Source organism: Taurulus bubalis, assembly GCF_910589615.1.
Source record: "Taurulus bubalis genome assembly, chromosome: 19".
Taxonomy (NCBI): domain Eukaryota; kingdom Metazoa; phylum Chordata; class Actinopteri; order Perciformes; family Cottidae; genus Taurulus; species Taurulus bubalis.
In genome coordinates this window covers 5,035,127-5,055,542 of record NC_136607.1, presented here as the reverse complement: position 1 = coordinate 5,055,542, position 20,416 = coordinate 5,035,127, and the positions used below count along the sequence as shown (strand labels likewise).

General features: G+C 45.7%; 1 protein-coding gene across 1 annotated transcript in view; it reads right to left on the bottom strand.

Moving 5' to 3' along the window:
• The window catches only part of rxraa (retinoid X receptor, alpha a), a gene marked incomplete at both ends in the record, with an annotated part of 125,729 nt that continues 105,313 nt past the window's right edge, over window positions 1-20,416 (bottom strand). Inside the window, 8 exons of the mRNA XM_079235138.1 lie at window positions 1-148; window positions 238-343; window positions 2,205-2,296; window positions 4,068-4,200; window positions 5,820-5,949; window positions 12,068-12,237; window positions 16,980-17,159; window positions 17,788-17,938. Coding sequence (XP_079091264.1) covers window positions 1-148; window positions 238-343; window positions 2,205-2,296; window positions 4,068-4,200; window positions 5,820-5,949; window positions 12,068-12,237; window positions 16,980-17,159; window positions 17,788-17,938 — 1,110 coding nt within the window. The remainder of the gene's footprint in view (window positions 149-237; window positions 344-2,204; window positions 2,297-4,067; window positions 4,201-5,819; window positions 5,950-12,067; window positions 12,238-16,979; window positions 17,160-17,787; window positions 17,939-20,416) is intronic.

Sequence of the window (20,416 nt, the reverse complement as noted above, 5' to 3'; positions counted from 1 at the left end):
CTATGTCATTTGATGCGGGGCCTCTAGCATCTCCATGAGGAAGGTGTCGATGGGCGTGTCCCCGATGAGTTTGAAGAAGAACAAGTGCTCCAGACACTTGAGGCCGATGGAGCGCAGCGCTGGTAACCGCAGCAACAGTTTGGCGAACCTGTCGGAAACATGAGACCAGAATCAGACCTTGAGTCTGACAAGAGCTAGAAAAACGCGTCACGTTAGCATCTGCGTTAGCGTCCATACCTGCCGGGCTGGTCGGGGTACTTCTGTTTGCAGTAGGCCTCTAAAGACGCGTACACCTTCTCCCTCAGAGCCTCGACCTCACCTGGGTTGGACAGACCTTTGGAGTCTGTGGAGACACACAGAAATATGATGCAAAACAAAAATCCACAATGTCGAGTTCTCCCTCGTCTCGTGCAAACTCCGGCGGGACGCCTTTGCAGTGGCGTCAGACTAACTCGCGAGTTGAGTTTTAACCCTCGCCGCATCCTGGGTTCGTCCAATTAGGACGGCGCTAAGTTAAGCCTCGCTGGAAACCCCGACACAAAAGCGCCATTGATTAACGTTTCGGAGGAACAAAGCGTTGCACAATTGGTCAACAATGAATGAACATTTGTTGTCGGCGGCTGGACTCCAACGCACAGTGTGGGAAAGGCAGGACTGAGGGCCCTTTTTAGCCTTCAGTCTTGTGAACACCTAATTAACAAGGAGCCAGGCCGGGACGTGAAGCGGGGCCGGTGGGCCTGGATGTGGCCCGAACGAAATGGGGAACACAGAGGATCAGTGTGTCTGAGGTGAACAGATCCACAGCGGCCCCCAGAGGGGTGCGGGGTGGGGGGAGGGGGGGGTCACTAAAAAAAACCAGGGTCACATTCATGGGTCGGTTTGGCTTACTTTGGTGCCATGTGGAGGAGGTTTAAACACAGAGTGGCACACTGATAGCAAGCGGGACGCGTGCCTTGGCAAGACACGGGCCTCAATTCAATAAAACAAGCTGTCGGAGGATTTCTTTGTCATGTCTTTTGCCATTGTTTTGTCATTTCTTTTGCATTAATATTAGCCCTGCCAGGAGAATCATGATTTGACAGCTGAGTGCATCTCCAACTGCTCGTCTGGGGATAGCGGCCCGCGGTGTGTTTGGCTCGGAGCTAACAGTTAACGGACATTCCAGTATACGCACTGTTGCACAACTCTCGGACACCGCTCTGCGGCTCAAATGTCGTTGTTTTGAACCGCAAGTTCGGGATTTAGTTCCCAAACTAAGCGGGATTCACTTTTTCTAGTTGAATAAATAGTCCCGTTCGTATTCGCATCAACAGAATACGTCTCAGCTTTCACTGCGGCCTCTCTTCCTCAGCGCTATGCAGACTCAGAGGTGGAAGCGCACCAGTTTTTACGAGTCTCAATTTCACAAGAGACGTCCAAAGGCGAGTTCAAAGAAAACACAGGCAAGCGAAAAGCCAGTTCCAAGTTCTCAAGTTACATTAAACGGGGTCAAGCCGAGTCCAACGCTCTGAGTGAGACTCCACCCAAAATCTCACAGTATCAAAACTCTTTGGCTTGAGAGGGTCATGTAAAACAGATATGGTTTCCTCACTCCAGAAATCACCTCAGATTCCACAGTGTACAAAAGGATCCCAGCAGTGATATGTTTCATTTCTTGAAAAGATTTCCCCCTCACGGCATAAACCCCGTCTCCCTCCGTGTGCTCGGTACATTAAAAACATATGCTGACGACACTACTGCTCTGCTGCTGTCCGATGTATGGAGGCCCACCTCCAGTGGTGCGTTTATGCACATTTTAGTGAAAATAGGAACGTTTGTGAAATACTTAATAGGACCCTGATGGGCAGTGGAGGGATTGCGTTATACTTAAAATTAAAATTTCGTAGCACCGTTTGAATCGATTGTAACCGAATTCCTATCAATGACGCAGATTTTTTTGTGACAAGCATATTGGAGGAGTTTGACACAGTGTTACTAAGCTTCAAGTCCTGATTGAATGAGTCATTCTATTTTAGGAATACATGTTTTCCCCCTTAGTTTTAGCTTGAAGCAATAGCACTGTATAAAAAAACAAAAAAACAAAAACAAACATTGGTATTCAACAAACAAAGCTGCTCAGCAACACCGTGCTGCTCTGAGAGAACAATCCCACGTTGGAAATATGTCAACAGCGCTGTATATTCTGAATCCACAGCGATAGTTACCTGGGTTGAAAAGGACTATAGCTCGAAGACACCCCAGCTCCGTCTTATCCATCTGCATGTCCCTCATCTTCGACACCAGTTCTGTGAGCACTCTGCGCCAAAGAGAGCAGAAAAAGAAGATGTGGTTAGTTTTAAAAATCATATTTCAGACAACTGCGTGCCAGAGAAGTTAGGTCTAGTTGGTTACTATGCGGTCCATGTGAATTATCCAGCAGACTGGCTCATTAAAAATATGTTTTCATGACAATCTATCCAGCTCAAATCTATAAAAAAAACAAATAAACTCAAGCATATATATGCTGAGCCCACAGTTAGAGCAGTGGAAAAGTTTACAACCCCGCGAAGCCATTATATTTAGTACATGGTTTTCATAAAAGCAAAGCCGCAGAGTAAACACGAGCTGTAATCGAACACCAAGCGCTCCCACCGTCTGGGCGTGACATCACCGGTGGGCGTGTCGGCGGGGCGAACTCCTCACCCCTCTTTGACTCGGTCACGCCCTCTCCTCGCCCGCTCTCCCCCCCCCCCTCTCTCTCTCTATTTCTGCTCCCCCCTCATCTCTTCCTCCCTCGGATAGTAAAGTCAATTGTGGCTCTTAGCTCATTCTAATTCAATTTGTTCCAAGAAGGAACAACAAGGCTAGAGAAGAAGAAAAAAAAGGAAAAACTCAAGTGTTTAAGTAAATCAGTGTCTTCATTTGTATGGTGAAGAGAGAGAGAGAGGGAGTAGATAAAGAAGCACTATCAGTTCTCTGCATCTTAATGCGTGCCACAGTTAATGCCAGAGATGGAATATGTCCTGTGGCTGTGAGCAGGATGATGATGATTGGGTGCAGAGGCTCAGAGACAGGCTGCTGTTAACGCGGCGCCATTTACGCAATTTTCCCTTCCTCAATAAATCATCTCGGCAATTAATTGTTGATGAATAAAGTGATTTAAAAAAAAAAAAAACTTTGCTTGTATCTTTTATAACTGTCCAAATGCTGCGTCTGGGTTCAGCTCGAGGTGCGGCGCTGCTGAACGCACCCTGAGAGATTTCATTGTGTCAGAATGTCGATAGCGGTCGCCCGGGGTTGGTTTGTGCGCACGCCCGACTTCACCGCCAGTAGCTTGGGCATGGATTTTTGCTTCTTTTTTTTTTTTTGACATTTTCTGAGCAGTTTGGTGTTTCCGTGAGATCCCTGATGCGCACAGGTGTACATATTTAATATACTGGAAACAATCAATAGTTCTTGTGTCGATTTGCCTTTCGTGACTTCCAGCTTAGCTGTTGATATTTCAGTGGAAGAAACCAAAATGCCTCGTGCCCTTAACCACCTTCTAAAAAAACATATTGGGTTTAATGTCTCGTCAGAAGTTAATACATTATTTATGAAGACTTTATAGATCAGTAACAAGGGATTAATAATGGTCGGGCTACTTAGTTATGCTGCGTAGTACATACATACACACGTGTTTCACAACCTGGTGAGCATCATGGCATTATGATTGTATTATCATTATTAATGGAGTATTACTGGTTGTTAAATCATACTTATATACATAAACATTACTTGTTTCTTAAGTATGCTTCAAATGTTGCCACTTTCTAATAAGGCTTACTTACCGATTGATAAGGGGTGTGTTTGTTTAAAATAGTGCTGCTTAATAGATCAGTAATAAGCCATTAATAACCTATGTTATAACTCAAAGAACATTATGAAGCCAGACAGATATTTTCCCAAATCTGGTAATATAGTTGTCCTCATAAAACCTGTAAAACATTTATAAACCACTTGAAAACGTGAGTGTTTTGGCTGTAGGTTGCACTGATGTGTCACATGAACACAATTACATAAAAGTCTGGTAACATGGGAATAGCGACCTGTCAAAGATGGCTCCCACTCCGGCGCTGTGGGCGCTGTTGCGGTGGACGTGCAGCCCGGTCGCCAGCAGGATCCCGTCTTTGATCGATATCGAGCGGTGCGAAAACGATGCAATGAGGAGTTCGTTCCAACCTGCGGTAGAGAAGGGGAGAAGGATCCAGGGGGGGAAATATGAGACAAAACAAAACTAAAAACTGAACAGGCAAATCCCGGTACAAAAGTTCACACAGCATTCAGGCAAAATTAAACTGACAACAAAGGGGAGTGGAGGGGGGATGAATCAATTAAGCTGCGCGGTGAGAGCATGCAGCTTTCTCAGGCATCGGGTTATTACGAAGACGTTTGAATCGCGCTTTCTGGGGAGACAAGCGTGTAAAAAGGGATGAAGCGCGCCTGCCACCGCGATGAAGACGCCGGGCTTTGACGTGCCAAAGCAGAGGGGCCGGACACGGGGAGCGGCGGAGAGCCGGGTACTCTTTTGAGCGACGGGGCTCCTTTAACTGTTCTGCCTGGCAACACTCGCCTCTCCTCCTCCTCCCCGGAGTTGAGTTGGGTATGAGAGAGGAGCCCGCGATGCTTTTATCTGTGATACAGCAGAACTAAAGCGGTTATTTATAGCAAACCTGAGAGCCGAGCTCTCCAGAATAATGTCTCTCTCTCTCTGCTGAAGTCTCTCCATCATCGTATGTGCTGAGGAAGAGGAGTGATAGGAGGATTTTCTCTCTTTTAGGGTGTGCAATAGCAATTTACCCCACCCCCCCTCAAGGTGGATTTAGAATATAATGGTGTAATGTGGAGCGACAGGCAGGCAACGAGGGCAACGTGTTGAAAGAAACCCCAGAAGACCTTTTTTTGTGCGCGAGAAAGGAGGAGATGTGACGGATGATTCACTCTGCGTTTCTTACGCGGCTGCCTCTGTGATCCTGAGCGGTTAGCTTGCCTCTCGCACAGTGAGCTGTTCTGACCTCGGTCACATGACTGAGGAAGGCCATTCCCTGCGATGGCCAAATTAAGTCTATTTAAGTTCTGTCTCTGAGAAACAGAGAGAGCTGGTTTGTAGCATCTGTTATTCAGTCGTCTTCTTTTTTTTTTTACAAGATGGAACACTGGTCATTTAGCTAGCACTCAGCAGCAACATATCCTCCGGTTCTCGTTAGCCATTTGCACTTTACTACATTCCTGTTTACATCTCCTAGCGTTATATAGAAATGTTGCTTTTCTTTTAAAAATGTTTTTAAATAATAAGCCTACATATTTAATGAGCATTGTTGAAGAGAGCCTGTAGTCTGACTCAAAACCCTTGCATTAAAAAACATGTGTTTGCATAATTAATAGCTTGCATGAAAAGGTTGGTGGCAGACAGCTGCCCTGATGTTGGATGTTACAGGGACTGTTCCATTTTTTGGGTACTTTTGCTTTTATACTGTCACGGTTTTCCCCCTGTATTGTGTTATGTATCATATCACCAGATTCTTGCCGGTACGCAGCCCTATAAACGCTCCCATAATAACTGTTGTTTTATCTTTGTTTAAAGACACGGTGATGAAATGTTAGTTAACAACAGTAATACATACTCATGCATTCTCTTTCCACCATTGTGCTTGATGGATATTTCCTATACTTTCAAATAATAGATGGATCCAAGTAGTCCTGGAGCACTCGCCAGAGTTTTCACCCTTGACTGGAGGGGTCGTTATGGAATAAAGCTTTTTGTACGACCCGGTTTAAGCCCTTTTTCATTTTTGACGGACCTGCTCGTAGAAGGATGACCTGGTCGTCCAGTGGCAGCTCAGAGAAGTGGGGGATCCTCTTGGCCCACTCCACCAGGGTGAAGAGCTGTTTGTCAGCCGCCTGACAGATATTCGTCACCGGGTCGTTGGGCTGCAGGGAAACAGACGGACACAAAACTCAAAGTTAGACGTGGAGACAAACGGGACATATTGTTGGGCTTTAGCGTCTTTTTTTGGCTGCGGCCTGGTGTCGGCTTGAGCCACCTATCAACACACTCACACACACACATATCACACTTACATTAGTACCATGCTATGAACGATAACCTCTAAAGAGGAGCAAGTAGGAACGCTAAACAAACTCGCGGAGGAAATAGCTGCAGAGAGCTGCCAGTGCTTTCACCAAGCAGGATCTTTCTTTGGGGACCCTTTTAGCCGACGCACAAATCAGCCTTTCGGGGCCGGTGAGTGGCGCTCAAGAGGCCCCTCCTGACACTCCGCTGACACTTCACAACATAACAAGCGCTAAGGAGCTCCAGTGGCACTTCATTATCAGGCCTTTAGGAGCACTCAGCCAATGATAGTGTGCGAGCGATGAGTATTCCTATTTACTCAGAGTAAAACATACACATGAAATAAAAAGTGTCCTCTATCATTATCCATCAGTGGCTAATATAACAACCGGGCGACAGCAAAGTTATTCATACGTTTTCACAAAGATTCATTGTTGTCATTTAAGGTAAAGCATTCTGAGAAGTAAAAACAAAAGAAAAAAATGTATTCTGATAAATGATTAAAAGACAACAGGCAGTTCTCGGTAGCGGACCGATCCGGCTAATGGACGCATGCATTGTTCCCGAAATAGGACCGCTGACTAGTTCCTCTGTGAAATAAAAAGGTGAGCCAAGGAGAAAGCTTCAATCACTCATTGATTTCTCTGACATTAGATCTATTCGGCTTCGGCGAGAGACGGGCATAAAAGGCCAAAGACGGATCACGTGGACACATCCGTTATATTAATGTGCGACATGGTGCATACGCTTTAAAAAAAAAAAAACTCTCTTCTCTTTGGGTGCTGAATAGCGTTTATAGTAATCTCAACGGTGAATGTGTCACAGTGAAAGCAAGCTCAGTTACAGAACAATTGACCTCTTTACATTTACGTTTGATGAAAAGCTCCCGTTCAAGAAAACGCACATTTACCAGCAAAGCTGCAGGCTGGATTCTAGAATAACGGCCTAAAAGCGGAGTAAGCTTGTGTTTATTTTTTTATTTTTTTTATTTGTATTACTGGTATCATCCTGAATGTGCAAAGCTCGGTCCACAAGCTTGGCGTTCCCAGGAATAAACGGCACGTTTAGGATCTCCGTGTCCGTAACGTTGGCTTGGCTGCAGCTCACGAGGAGCGCTCCTGTTGGAGAACCTGGTTTCTGTTTTCCATTCAAGCGGCGGTCCGGAGAACAAGGACTGCTTGTCCTCAACCGTCACAACACATCAGATCGCGAGCAATTATTCTTTGACCAACAGGGAGTTGATGAGCAGTGGTGGAATACTAATGCAACACGCATACTGTATGTAACTCAGTGAAATGTAAATCCATCTGGGAAAAAAACCCAACACAGAACAATACTGTCAATCTCTGACGAGTAATCCACCATCATCCCAGGAGCGCAAACCCTTGATGTGCATGTGTGCAAACAAAGACACGTTTGTGCATAATTTTAAAATCAAGTAAACATTCCTTAAATTCTAAGTATCCCTGTGTGAACTCCAAAAAAACAAAAAACTTCTCCCTAAACTTCCTTCTGCCCAAATCCCACCGATCGATGCTAAAAAGCTGGGAGGATCCCCGCATCAGCGGCAGCTCTCCGGAGGAGATTATCTGGAGATGAAGGAGAAGTCGTCCCTCTGCTCGCGCGCTCCTTTCATAACGCGCAGGCCAAAAGACCGACCCTCCCTACGGTGGGAAACTCACACTGACTGCAGAGCAACCGCAGATATGAAGAACAAAACACAAAGCCTTCACTGTTTTTGTAAAGTGAAAGTCGTTTAAATGTTTTTGGGGGTTGTTGCTTCTTCTTTGGGAGGGGGAGAAAACAGGCATCTCATGAATATTTCAAAAATGTTGATCTCCACGGGACACGTGGATGTCGCCAAAGATTTTAGCGAGCTACAATTCTCTCGGAAAAAAAACTCCCACACGAACAGATTCGGCTAAATTCATTCTAGGATGGCCTGCTTTGGCCACCCGTAGGCTCTCAGAGGTACACCCTTATTTATAAGGCAATCCTTGGTCTGCTCCCAAACTACCTGTGGGTTTGCATCAGCCAGAGAAGTGTCGGACAATATTCTTTGCGATCTCTGGACTTTTTTATGCTCACTGTCCCAAATGCCAGAACGGAAATGGGAAAAGGGCTTTTGGGTACTCTGCCCCCTCATCATGGGATATGTTGCAGAATGTTTTAAAGCTCAGGGAACTAATATCACTGACTGCCTTTAAATCTTGAATGAAAGAAATAGAGGCAGGTTTCCAAAAATGTAAATGTTTCTTAAATTAAATCTACGTCACTGTCTCTTAGCTTTTAGTTTCTTTTAACTTGTCTTGTTCTGTGTTTTCTGTCTATAACTATGTGTTCTTCTTGGCCAGGTCTCCCTCGAAAAAGAGATTTTTAATCTCAATGGGACTTCCTGGTTAAATAAAGGTTTAAATAAAAAAAAAATTGAGAGCGGCCCCAGATGAAAACAAAGTATAAAAAAGAAAACATGCGCCGCTGTCCGTCCGGCCGCCCCTCCCCGTCCGAACACAAGTCCCAGGGTTCTCGTTAAACGTGGCAGGCTCATGAATGTTGAATGGCTATCTTAGCCGTGTTGACACTGGCCTGGTTTCTTTCGCTCCCGTCTTGTGTGAGATGACGGGGGGAGAGGAGCTTACATTACTGTACTTACCGTTCAAGTCACAGAGCGACATTTAAGGGTGTTATCGGGGGCGACGTGGAGGAGCGGAATAACACCGGCCTCCACGTTTAAGCACAGAAGTCCACATGGGGATATCGTCTCCAGCTGTGAAGTAGGGAGCCAATGGGCTTGGACGAAAGCTGAAACTGGAGGCAGACACGCAAGAGGAGACCCGTTTCTTTGTTTTAGCCACTCTCTAAATGATCTGCCACCAAAACAAGTACATTCATTCCCGGCAAATCCAAAAGAGGCTCATGGCCAGTCATGCATCTCCGCCACGACCGATCATCCCCGCGACTTAAGGGTAACGCCAGGCTGGCGTACCGTCCTATGAAATGTTCATCACTCGAGGAGAGGGAGACGGGGAGATTTGCCTTTTAATTTTTCATTATTCAGCTTGAACCAGACGATGCTGGGGCGACGACAGAAGTGAAACTCGGGTTCTCGTGCGGATCGGTGGGAAGATGAATCACTCAAGTGCCCCACGTTTTTAGCTGAATTTAAATAATACAAAAATAAATAAAACGCTATTCTCACATGCCGGGGCGGGGGATGAGTCATCGGCTAATTATCATCCGAACAACAGCAACGCTTCCTGACAAGATAGGATCTAAATATTTAAAATAAAAAGTCATGCTCTGATGGTAGACGGTGGAGGGAAAGAAAACACACCCCTGCAGGAGTGGTGAGCGATCGCATCTCTCCTCCTCCCACCCCCTCCTCCTTGTGAGAACTCCTCTCCCCGTCCGACTGGAGGCGCATTACTAACGCCTGTTTAACTCCTGTTCTAGGTCACCATGAGATAAACACACTTCATTCAGGTCGGCCAGACCCGAGCCATTAGACAGTGGCTGGTGGTCTATTCATGGTGTACACTCATGGCCCGGGCCCTGTGATTAATTACAGCACGGGGCAGTGCCTCTCAATGGAGGCCTTACAGGGGAGTCCTTGTGGTCCGGGCAGCCTGACTGCTGACACCCTGCCAACATCCTGGGCTCCAATGCGGTTCCGCTTAAAGTGGTATTTTCTCGCAAACTCCTAGTTGTATCTAGATTTCAATTAATGTATTCTCTATTTTTTCCTCCCCATTTGGAACGACCATGTCCCATTGCTGTCTTTACAGCCGAGGCCCCCACTGGCTTCTAGGGATGAGAGAGTGAGGCTACATTTTTAATCGAGTAGATGCTGAGGACTCGTAGTCACAAAAGCAATAAATCCCTCACAGGTGAGGGAGGAAAAAGCAGCAGTTTATCAAAACATTTGACCAACACGCAGAACATAAATCTGCAGACATGTTCAGTTTACAACTGTTTGTCGAGCAGCCGTCCGCCCCGTCCTCTGCCACACAGTTTGATCACGAGAACAGGCGAATAAACTGAAGCTAATCGCTAATTAGTTTGCTGCGAATGTAGTTTTAAGATTTTTTGAACTTCTCAAGTTTGTTTGTATACAAGAACAGTAAAGCAATGTCGATTGTTTTTCAGTCTTTAATTCCACTTGTTAAGATGAAGATTCTCAGCCCTGTACATCCGTGTGTTGTCTGCAGTCCTTTGGAAAAGCTCCTCTTCCTGGTGTCAGGCAGAGGCAGCGGGCACCGAGGGACCCGCCGTGGCCGAGCCCGAAAAACACACTCAGTGCATTAGTGAGTCTGAGCTGCCAGCCGATCCCCCATGTGACTCCCCGCTCCTTCTCCCGCTCCCTAATGTCAAGGCTCATCTCCTACATTTCCATCCCCCCCCCCCTAAAATAACTCCCATTTACTCACATAACAGCCCTCACATTTCTACCTTCACTTCATAGGACACTTCCACCCCCTGAAGCAGATGAATCCCAGAAGAAGCTCTCTCTCTCTCTCTTTCTCTCTCTCCCTCCCTCCCTCCTTCCCTCCCTCCCTTGCCTCCTTTGGTAGGCGCTGCGCAGCTCCTCTGTTTCTCATGTTGCAGCAGAATTCCTGAGGAAGCTGAGGCTTTGTGGGATGCTTTCAGGAACAGTCAGCCTGTTGCATTATTCATCACTGTTAGTCTCCTCTGTTTAAAAGACAGCCCACAGTGCCCAGCCGATACTGAGAGGGGGGAGAGTGTATATGTGGAACCTCACAGCTGAGCAAAGGAGATAATACGAGGTGAACCGGTAAAGCAGCGCTCCAGACTCCAAGCAGCCACCTCCAAAGGGACTAAAAGAGGGAGGACAAACGGTAATCACATCCATCTTCACCGACTGACAGCCTGGAACTCCACGACACAAAGGAAATGCTTTTTAAACAGCACGTCCCAATTCCAATCTGCACGGCGACTCGACTCACACGAGGAGCACTATGTTTGCACCACAAAACAACAAAAGAAGATACGTGCTGAGCTGCCAGCATGCAGTCCAGGCGGCCACCTTTCGGTTCTGAAAAGTGAAGCCGATGCTGAAGTGCCTTAAACTTGCATTCTCTCTACTGGCGATCAGGAGGCGACTCCTCTGGCTGCAAAAAGAAGTCAGATTGTATAGAAGTCTATGAGAAAATGACTCTACTTCTCTCTTGATTTATTCCCTCATAAGTTTATGTCTCAATCGCTTGTTTTCAGGTCTTCTTCAATACAGCATGATGTTCATTTAGATAAAGAAGGGTATGCTTTTGGGCGGGGCTACCTTGCGATTGACAGGTCACTACCGTGACGTTATCCAGTCTGGGAGTTGTCCGTGTTTTTGTGGTTTTCTTTCCCCCTTTTACAGCGTGTTTTCAGTTCATAAAAAGTTAATTCTGACATTTTGGTCGCTCACTTCTGGTTGCAAAAAAAAAAGAAAAGATGGTGACGGAGAAAATGTCAAGCTTGAGGCTTTAAAATCGTAGTCCACAAACCAATGGGTGACATCCTGGCTGACTACACCCACCTCTTACATACAGCCTATGATGCAGACGCATTTTAAGTGTGCAGTGCCTCAAAAATGAGATGTACTGTAGCTACGTGCAGCTGGAAAGATAAAACTAAATGTGGACAATGGTGGGACAGATCCAGGAAGATTTTGGAAAGCGGAAAATAAAGTATAAACCATGAGCCATAAATCAGAAATACATTTAGCTTTCTCCTCTGAGTTTACTGGCAGTAGAGTTGGACACAGTTAGAGTTTGAAGTCTTGTATCATTACGTATCAGTACTTAATAATGCAATACATCTTTTTCCATACTAACCGCAAAAAATCACTACACTACAAAATCTGTCCCCATTAAGTCAATAACACATGTGAGAGGCTTTACACAGGACAACTGTTCAAACTCCCACATCTACCAGGGAGAAACAGGAGGCTGTGTGCTTTTATGTGAAACTCACCGAATTGGATGGCGCGCCAAGGTTGGTCTCGATGTAGGTCTCGTTTTTGGGTTCCACCGCCTGCTCGGCCTCCAGGATCTTCTCCACGGGCATGTCCTCGTTGGCGCAGCTGGTGGACTCCACCTCGCTCTCGTTCCTCTCCTTGGCTCGCTGGCGCTCCTCCTGAACGGCTGCATGTAACAAAACTGGTTCCGGTCACTACTGCTGTTTTTGGTTGTGTCTTTTGTTTTACACTCACTAGTCACTAGCTGTCGGACATGGGGGGTTTTAATGGCCGATGCAAATATTTAGAGAGCATGTTGGCCGAAATATATAATGCAGATATACAGCAGTTATGTTTTCTTTGCTACAGATGAAATCAATTTAATAATGATAACAAAATGTGACACAATTGCTGACCTTAAATGAACATGCATTTAACACTGTTATTGTCTGCATTGTTTTGTTATTATAAGTGAAAGAAGAAATCATTAACCCCATGAATTAATAATATAATAATAAAACAGGTAGGCCAATCAAAAAAAAAAGTTTTCATGCAATTAACAAATGCATTCATCAGCATCTCCTTCTTTCTTAAAGACACAACACAAATATATACACTTACATGAATAAAACATTTGACAAACAATGTGTGTGTGTAGGGCCTCCCTAGTGTTCACTAAATACTTATCAAACAAATCAATAATTGCCCTTGTAAGAGCAGATGATCTGTCGATTATCTAAAAACAACATTAATCGCCCCGTGAATCGTCCGGCCTCAAGAGCACATGTACTGTATATTTTCTATGAAAATGATTTGATACTGTACAAGACAACTAGTTATAAAGTATTAAAACTGCATTAATCAATGTTTTTTTTTATATCTTTACAAAAAAAATCTAATGTGTGATGTGAAACTGTTGTTTTACAGCACACTTACTGTTTTGCTTCACTCTTACCACTTTCATCATCAGCCCTGTTTCAAGCGGCAGCCATTTTCAGCAAAAACAAGCCCGACTGTGCGTAACACCAAATGGCGGGCACAGTCGGCGACCAGCTGATGAAGAAATGGGAAAATGTAGCTGCTAGAGACCCACATGTTGGTGGAGACCAAAACAAGAGCTAAAAAGGAGGTTGTCTGCCCCTTGGTGGCCAAACATTTAGTAATGCAGCTTTAATTCTTTCTTAAAACTTTTAATCCAAGTGAATCGGAACTGATTCAGTGCGGATTCTTAGCAAAATCCAGATTGCAGCAAGTCATTTTGTCTGTCATTTGTGAAGAAATGTGGTGGTTGTTATTCCACTCAATTCCAGATCAACTTTAAAAATATATATATATATAAAAAGAAAAGTTTCTCCAATGAAGTGTTCTAGTTCTTAGTGCAACAACGAGTCTTGTTTGAGACACTGAACATGACTCATTCTCAAACAAGGAGAACTACACTGGGAACCGCACTGGTAGATTTGTCTTTCTACCCTGAAGGAGGAAAATACATTTGCTGAGATTAAATGCCTTGATAAGGCAGTGCAGTTGCAGACTTAGATGGAACAGCTTTCGGCAACAATCTTCCCTTCGATTAGATACTGGAATTCCTGCCGATTTTGAGAAACCAAACTGTATGCACAGTGAATGCACACTTGTTTTGTATTTGTACACACTCGCACATACAATGTGTGTGTGCGTGCTTGAGTCGTGTTCCCTTGCCTGCACGCGTGAGTGTCCTGCTACAGTCGTTGTGTACGCGTGTGAATAGTGCATGACCCAGTATGTATTATGCCAGTAAACATATGCCAGATTTCAATCATCAATAATTGCTTCGACGGTACGGATGGAGCATATTTACGACCTGAGACCGGCATTGTGCACGACGCGGAAGCGTGGAAGTGTTCAAGGACTTCCCACAGCTTCCTTATCAAAGAGATGTGTCTCTATGAAGCGCTCAATGTCAAAAAAAAAAAAAGACAGCTCCTATTATACACAAATCATGCATATGCACATAAATAATACATCGTCTGTCACTTCTTCTCTATGCAATGCGTGGTCGCTAGAACGGCTGAAAAGTTGTAATAAAAACAAGAAAGAAGCCAGAACACAAATGAATGAAGACTCTGTTTATGTAGATTCTGTTTTTCAATGTCGTGTGTAAAAAAAAAAAACGACCGAAGCAAAAGTGTGTCGGCTCTGTCGTCTGATTGGCTTGGCGACGGAGACACAGGAAGTGGTTTGTGTGCTGAGCAGACACCGAGACTCACTGCGGCGGAGGCGAGAGAAACCGCATCTCCGCCCTCAAGTGAGGATGGAAAAGCTCTGTGTGTGTGTGTGTGTGTGTGTGTGTGTGTGTGTGTGTTTTGTCTTTTCAAAAGGCTATAATTTATTGAATTCAAGTGACCGCCGGAAAAAAAAGGGCTGCGGCTTTTTTTAATAAGTTAATCCTCCAAACATACGGGAAAAAAAAATCTGAAAAAATGTTACGTTTGGGACTTGATGCGTAGAATGATAAAAGGCTTTTGTAAATGTAATGTCGACATGTGGGCTTACATACACACCTGTGGACTCTCTCTCTCTCACACACACACACACACACACACACGGTTTGCAGGATGATGACTCTTTTTACATTCCCCCTATTCTGGTTTCTGTTCCAAGTCCTGAATCAGAGAGGCCGTGGTCTTGTTTGTTAGAGGAGCAGAGTGGGGAAAGGGGCCCCACTTTAGTGGAGGAGCTGCTGTCTGGCGGTGGAGGTCAGCCCAAGGGTAGAATACTTGTGTTGGAGTCAGCGAGAGGTGAGGAGGGCTGAAATCATGTTAGCTTTATTCTACCCTTCCCTCCCTACCTCCTCCTCTCTTCTCTCCTCACTGGGAGAGCATAAATTCATTTAATCCTGTTTTTCTGTGGATCCGCTTAGCCTTTTGGGCTACTGCTGTTCTCTAACCGCAGCCCTCGGGGTGCAGGGAGGGGCTTAGGCAGCACACCGAGAGTGAGGCGCGAGGCGGTAAATGATAATATCCTTGAAAGGAGCAAAAGGGCCTAACAATGATATAAATAAAAAGCCAGGAGGGAGGGGAGGGCAAGGAAAGGTCAAGACAAATTGGCCTCGGATCCAAAATGCATTTCTCCCCCCCCAAAAAACAACAACATGCATTCTTCTTGTTCACCCGTGTTGTTCCCTTGTGCACCTGCGCGTACACACCTGGTTCACACCTCTTCAGCCCATCCCCCCCTCCACCCCAGCTCGCTCAGCACATTCTACACACTCTATTTATCTGTATCCCGTCACCGCGTGGCGAGCGTAATGGCGAGAGGCAGTGATTGATTTGTTCAATGTGCGAAAGGGGTGCTTAACAGGAGTGCTGAGAGCGTTCACATTTTTAACACCCTCATGGAGTGTTAAAACTCACACCTCACTGCCAGTGAACCCACCAAACGCCCCCTAAATACCCCCCCCCGCCCCCTCGGCCCTCACAATCTTTCCTCAAGGTGCTTCTTTTGCTGGAAGTGTCCAATAATTACCGGAGATGTTCAAGCTTTTGCGACAATGGGGCGATCAGGGACGGCTTGTTGTGAGTTTGACTTTTTGGTTTGACTGAAGCGTTTTTTTTCTCTCCACGATTCAAACTACGCAGTAATAGGTCGATGTTAGCTTTAGATCAGTCACAAAAAAGGTACCTCCATCTAAAAATGAATATGTCATGTATATGTCATATAATAGGACATTTATTACAGCATGCTAGCTATGCTGAGCCAGTCTTCATCAGCTGGCCTCCACTGCTGTCTTCTGACAAACTAGTTTGTCTCTTTTTACTTGGCTCTAACATGAAGGGAAAAAAAAGCAAAAAAGTGAAGTTTAAAAGCTCAATTTAGTATGACTTGTAGCCGAGAGGGACTTCACTATGACATTCATGGTCGTCAAACCTTAAATGTCACAGTTGAGGATTCCATAATCCCCAGCCTGTACTGCGAGAGGACAGGGTTTCTGCATTGGAAAAAGGGTGATTTAAGTTTGCAGGAATGTTGCATCTTGAATAAATCCTTTCAACGGCGCGCTGAAGGCCCAACTGTCCGAATCGGGGTGACACGCTGTCGGACTCTTAAAACTACTGATGGTGCACCGGGGTTGGAGGCTAAACATGCAACGTTTGCTGTCAGGAAAAAAAAGATAAAGATGTGATTTTAAAGCGAACGCTTAATGAATGGTCCCCGCCCCCCACGACCGCATGTTCTGTACATGTGGCCTCGCCGTGCCACCGATTAAATCCCTGTGTCCATTTTGAAGACAGGGCAGGAGAGGTGGACGCGTTCCATCGGTAGCCTCTAATTTGAGGAATGCGGTGCACGCTCACCCCCCATGCCTTGCAATTACGAGACATTATCCAATTTGACTGGCTTGTGGGTGTTGAGTATCGTATCTTCGGCACAATAAATCTCTGGGTTTTGTGGGTGCGAGTCGGTTCACAGTGCCGGGTTTATGCAAACAATTAAGAGCGCGAGGGCATGAACCGGGACTTCCAGAGAACGCGGAGGGGAGCCGGCGTTCACACAGCTCCACTGTTGTGTTTATCATTCCTCCGGCCCGCATCGGCGAGCTCCCCGAGGGCCGCCTGTCCTCGCAGAGCCTTGCTCTGTGTTTTTTTCGCAGAGCCTATGGTTGCAATGCACTGCATGAGGTAGCAAAGCAGAATGACAGCTGTGAGTGCGTGTGTAGTAAATATAGATAGACGCAGGATGTGAAAACAAGCTGCTTTACTTCAAGGAAGAGAGAAAAAAGGGGTGTGTAATATCTGAGGCGCTCTACATTTCTCCCCCCGTTGCAACTCTGCATCAGTTTAACCATATCCACTTCCAATCACCAGAACTCATCCGTCTGAGTGTGTTAGTAGAGATGTGAGGGGCAGTGGGTAAGTGGGACTTTATCCTCTACGGTATGTGCTGTACCTTCTCTCTTCATGCCCATGGCTAAACACTTCTGGTAGCGGCAGTACTGGCAGCGGTTCCTCTGGCGCTTGTCGATGACACAGTGCTTGCTGTCGCGGCACGTGTAGGTGAGGTCTTTGCGCACCGTCCGTTTGAAGAAACCTTTGCAGCCCTCGCAGCTGTACACCCCGTAGTGTTTACCTGAGGAGGAGGAGGGGGGGGAGCGAGAGAGAGGAAAGGATGGTTCGTCAAAGTGCACAACACAGAACTCGTCTCTTGTTTATGTTACATGTGATGGATGAAACAGTTCCTTTCTTCGCTCCCTGCCGGTCGGGCCACCGGAGGAGATGAATGAAGCCTCTGAGCACGGTTAAATGGAGCGCGATTCGCTACTAAACGTTGTTTTGATTCCGCCCCCATGTTTCTTTTTTTTTTGTTGCCCCGCAATGTCAGTTTCTATCATGTGCCTTCGCACGGCTGCCGCTGCCCTTATAATGCAGACCGTGTGTGTAATCCCAGCTGTTGAGAGATTATTTTTATACCTCCTCCCGCAATTCTACCCTGAATCGTACATCAAATTCCTGGTCAGGCTGTGACTCATGTGCACTTTGAAATAGTTACCTCAATTTAAAAAAAAATTGAGCTTTGATGTATTTATAGGAGTTGATTAAACCAACGCAAACAAAACCAAAAATGGAATCACTTCCTAAAAGGCGAAGAGACACTTTTAACGTCCCATAAGTAACTGTTTACTTTTTTTTTTAATGATTTTTATCCTAAACATATAAATTCAATGATTCTGCGGACGCTGCACCCGGAAGTCACTCACCTGAGGAGCGGTCGCCGCAGATGGCGCAGATGTGCTTGGTGAGTGACAGGATCGTGCCCGAGGGCTGGGCGGGCATCTTCATCACGCCGTTGAGGCCCAGCGGGGGCTTGATGTCCTCCGTGCTGCTGACCGAGTTCATCGGGGAGTTCAGCTGGAACATCAACACACACAAACACACACACACGCCGACAGGTCACAACACAGCCCCCTCTGAACTGACACAAAAAAAACACGGTATACAGGTTCAACCGTGAAACCTCCAGAATCTTGAATCATGAATTTTCGGCCATACCGCCCAGCCCTAACGCACAACCCGTCCTCATAGCTTAGCATAGTTAGCTGATGGCATTATCTATTGAGAGGGGTTTGATCAAATTAATCACGAGCGGCGCCGTGTCATGCAGATTGCAGAGTAAAACACATGTTTTGACTTCTGATACTCGATGGAGATGCTCGGCCGTCCCGGCAGCAGCACTTTTGCCCTCGTACTCCCTCTCTCCTCCCTCTCTCCTCCCTCTCTCCTCCCTCTGTTTCAGATCTAAATCTAGCGCAGCAGGAATCCTGCAGCACTCCACCCCAGGACTTCTTTTATTCATGCATCCCGACAAGCCCTGCTCGCTCCCAAAATGTTCAGCGCCAGGGTAAACCACTGCAAATTTCAACAGTACAGCGGAATAAAGAGGGCCATTTGTTTTAGTCGGCGGTGCGAGCTGCAGCCTTGAGTCTTGAGCCCGACTGCTTCCCTCCCAAAGTGACCTCTCTTTTTAACTCCTGCTAAAAGCAGAGAGCGAGGGGAGACTCATTATAACTAGCACCATGCTGTTTCCAGAGTAGATAAACGTTGGGAGGAGGAGGAGGAGGGGAGGATATGAATTATCCTAAAACACTAAAAGTAGCAAATGGAATAGGAGCTTTTGTAGCGAACCATCCGGTTCAATAAATTAACATTGCACTGGGGGGAAGGAAGGGTGAAAGCAAAATAATAAAAAAAAGCATACATTGAAGTGGATTCCCGCCCTGACGGGGCAGAAGGAGGGGGTGAGTCTTCAGAGCAGCCACATGGGCTCATGTAGTCAAACACCGTTTTTATTACCAAGCTCTAAATTTAGAGGAGGAGCTCCGTCTCGGTCGGCGGGGATCCGGCAGGACAGATGAAACGTTTCGCTTTTACGACCATGAGGCGAACGTGCGAGAGGTCGTCACAGTTAACGGGGATCTGACAAGAGTGCGTCAGCTGGGAACTGGAGGAACACGGAGATGCACAGACATAGAGTACCAACCAAGCAGCCGCAGAGCACATGTGGATGTTAGCATGTGGCTCCACAACTCTGCTGAGAGCATTTTGATTCATTATCTCTGAGGCTGCAACTATGGTTTATTTTACGATACATATGATTCATACATACATATATATATGTATATATACAGTTATATATAACTAAGTATTCTACAGATTATTCATATGATGTATCAAGTAATCGGATAAGAATACTTTAGAGAGAAAGTGCTGCAGTATGTTTCTTACACACTTGTGTGCAGTTGTGGGTGTTACAGCTGATAAACTGATTAATTGATTAGTCAATCATCAAAACTAATAATTTAGGCTAAAGTTATTCATGGAGAAAAAATGACTATGATGGATATTTGATGGATATTTCTCACTATTTTCACTATAAAAAAAAATTCATTCACATAATTAGTGACTGAGAGTATATGATAAATTGTGAGACTACTTCAGCAATTTAGTCGGCCCACTTCACTAATTCTGACCTGCAGTCCCCCTGCGTGGGCCGCGCTCCCGACAACCCCAGTTCCTACGCTTCCCACAATGCAAATCTTTCCTTCCCATCTCATCATGTAGACGCGACAACACTCCTCCAGAGCCGCAGAAGACATACACCACTGTTTTCACAGGTCGTCTTGAAAATTGACCCCTTTAAGTATGGCACTTCTCTTTTAACGACCCGGACACTAAAGACAGCTCAAACACGTCCAGGTACCAAAGTGTTGTCAACCTTTAACACATACATGTACTATGATGTCAGAGGGATGAGCAGCTGTTTGTATTAAGTACGCACACATGTACGTGCATGCACAAGTTCACCCGAACAGAAGCGTGCACACAGACTGTATCAAAGGGAACGCAGTCGTCGTGACGGGACCCAGTGGTTTTGATGCCTCGACTTTGGCGTTTTGGCTGTCGACATTTTTTGCAACCTGACAGAGGGTGGAGCTTTTATCTTAAAATGCTACAATTGACTGTCACAAACAGAAACACACTGCGAAAGGTTTAAAGATCGAACGGCGTGGTAGCGGCCCTTAAATCACAAGTTAGCCCACCCTAAAGCTTTCCTTGCTTTATGTTTTCTTTGACGCTTTAATGGGACCATAAAAACGAAATAAACATCAGGATGTGTGGAAGATTTAAAACTAGTGATTGACATCATAAACTCTGTTTACAGTGTTTTCTGAGGGGAATATATTGAGAGAAGTAGAGTCGTTTTCTCATAGACTTCTATACATGAGACTTCTTTCTTCCCCCTGCTGGCCATTCGAGATAATGCAATAGTTTAAGGCACTTCACTTTTCAGAGCCGAAAGGATGCCGCCTGGCCTGCATGCTGACAGCT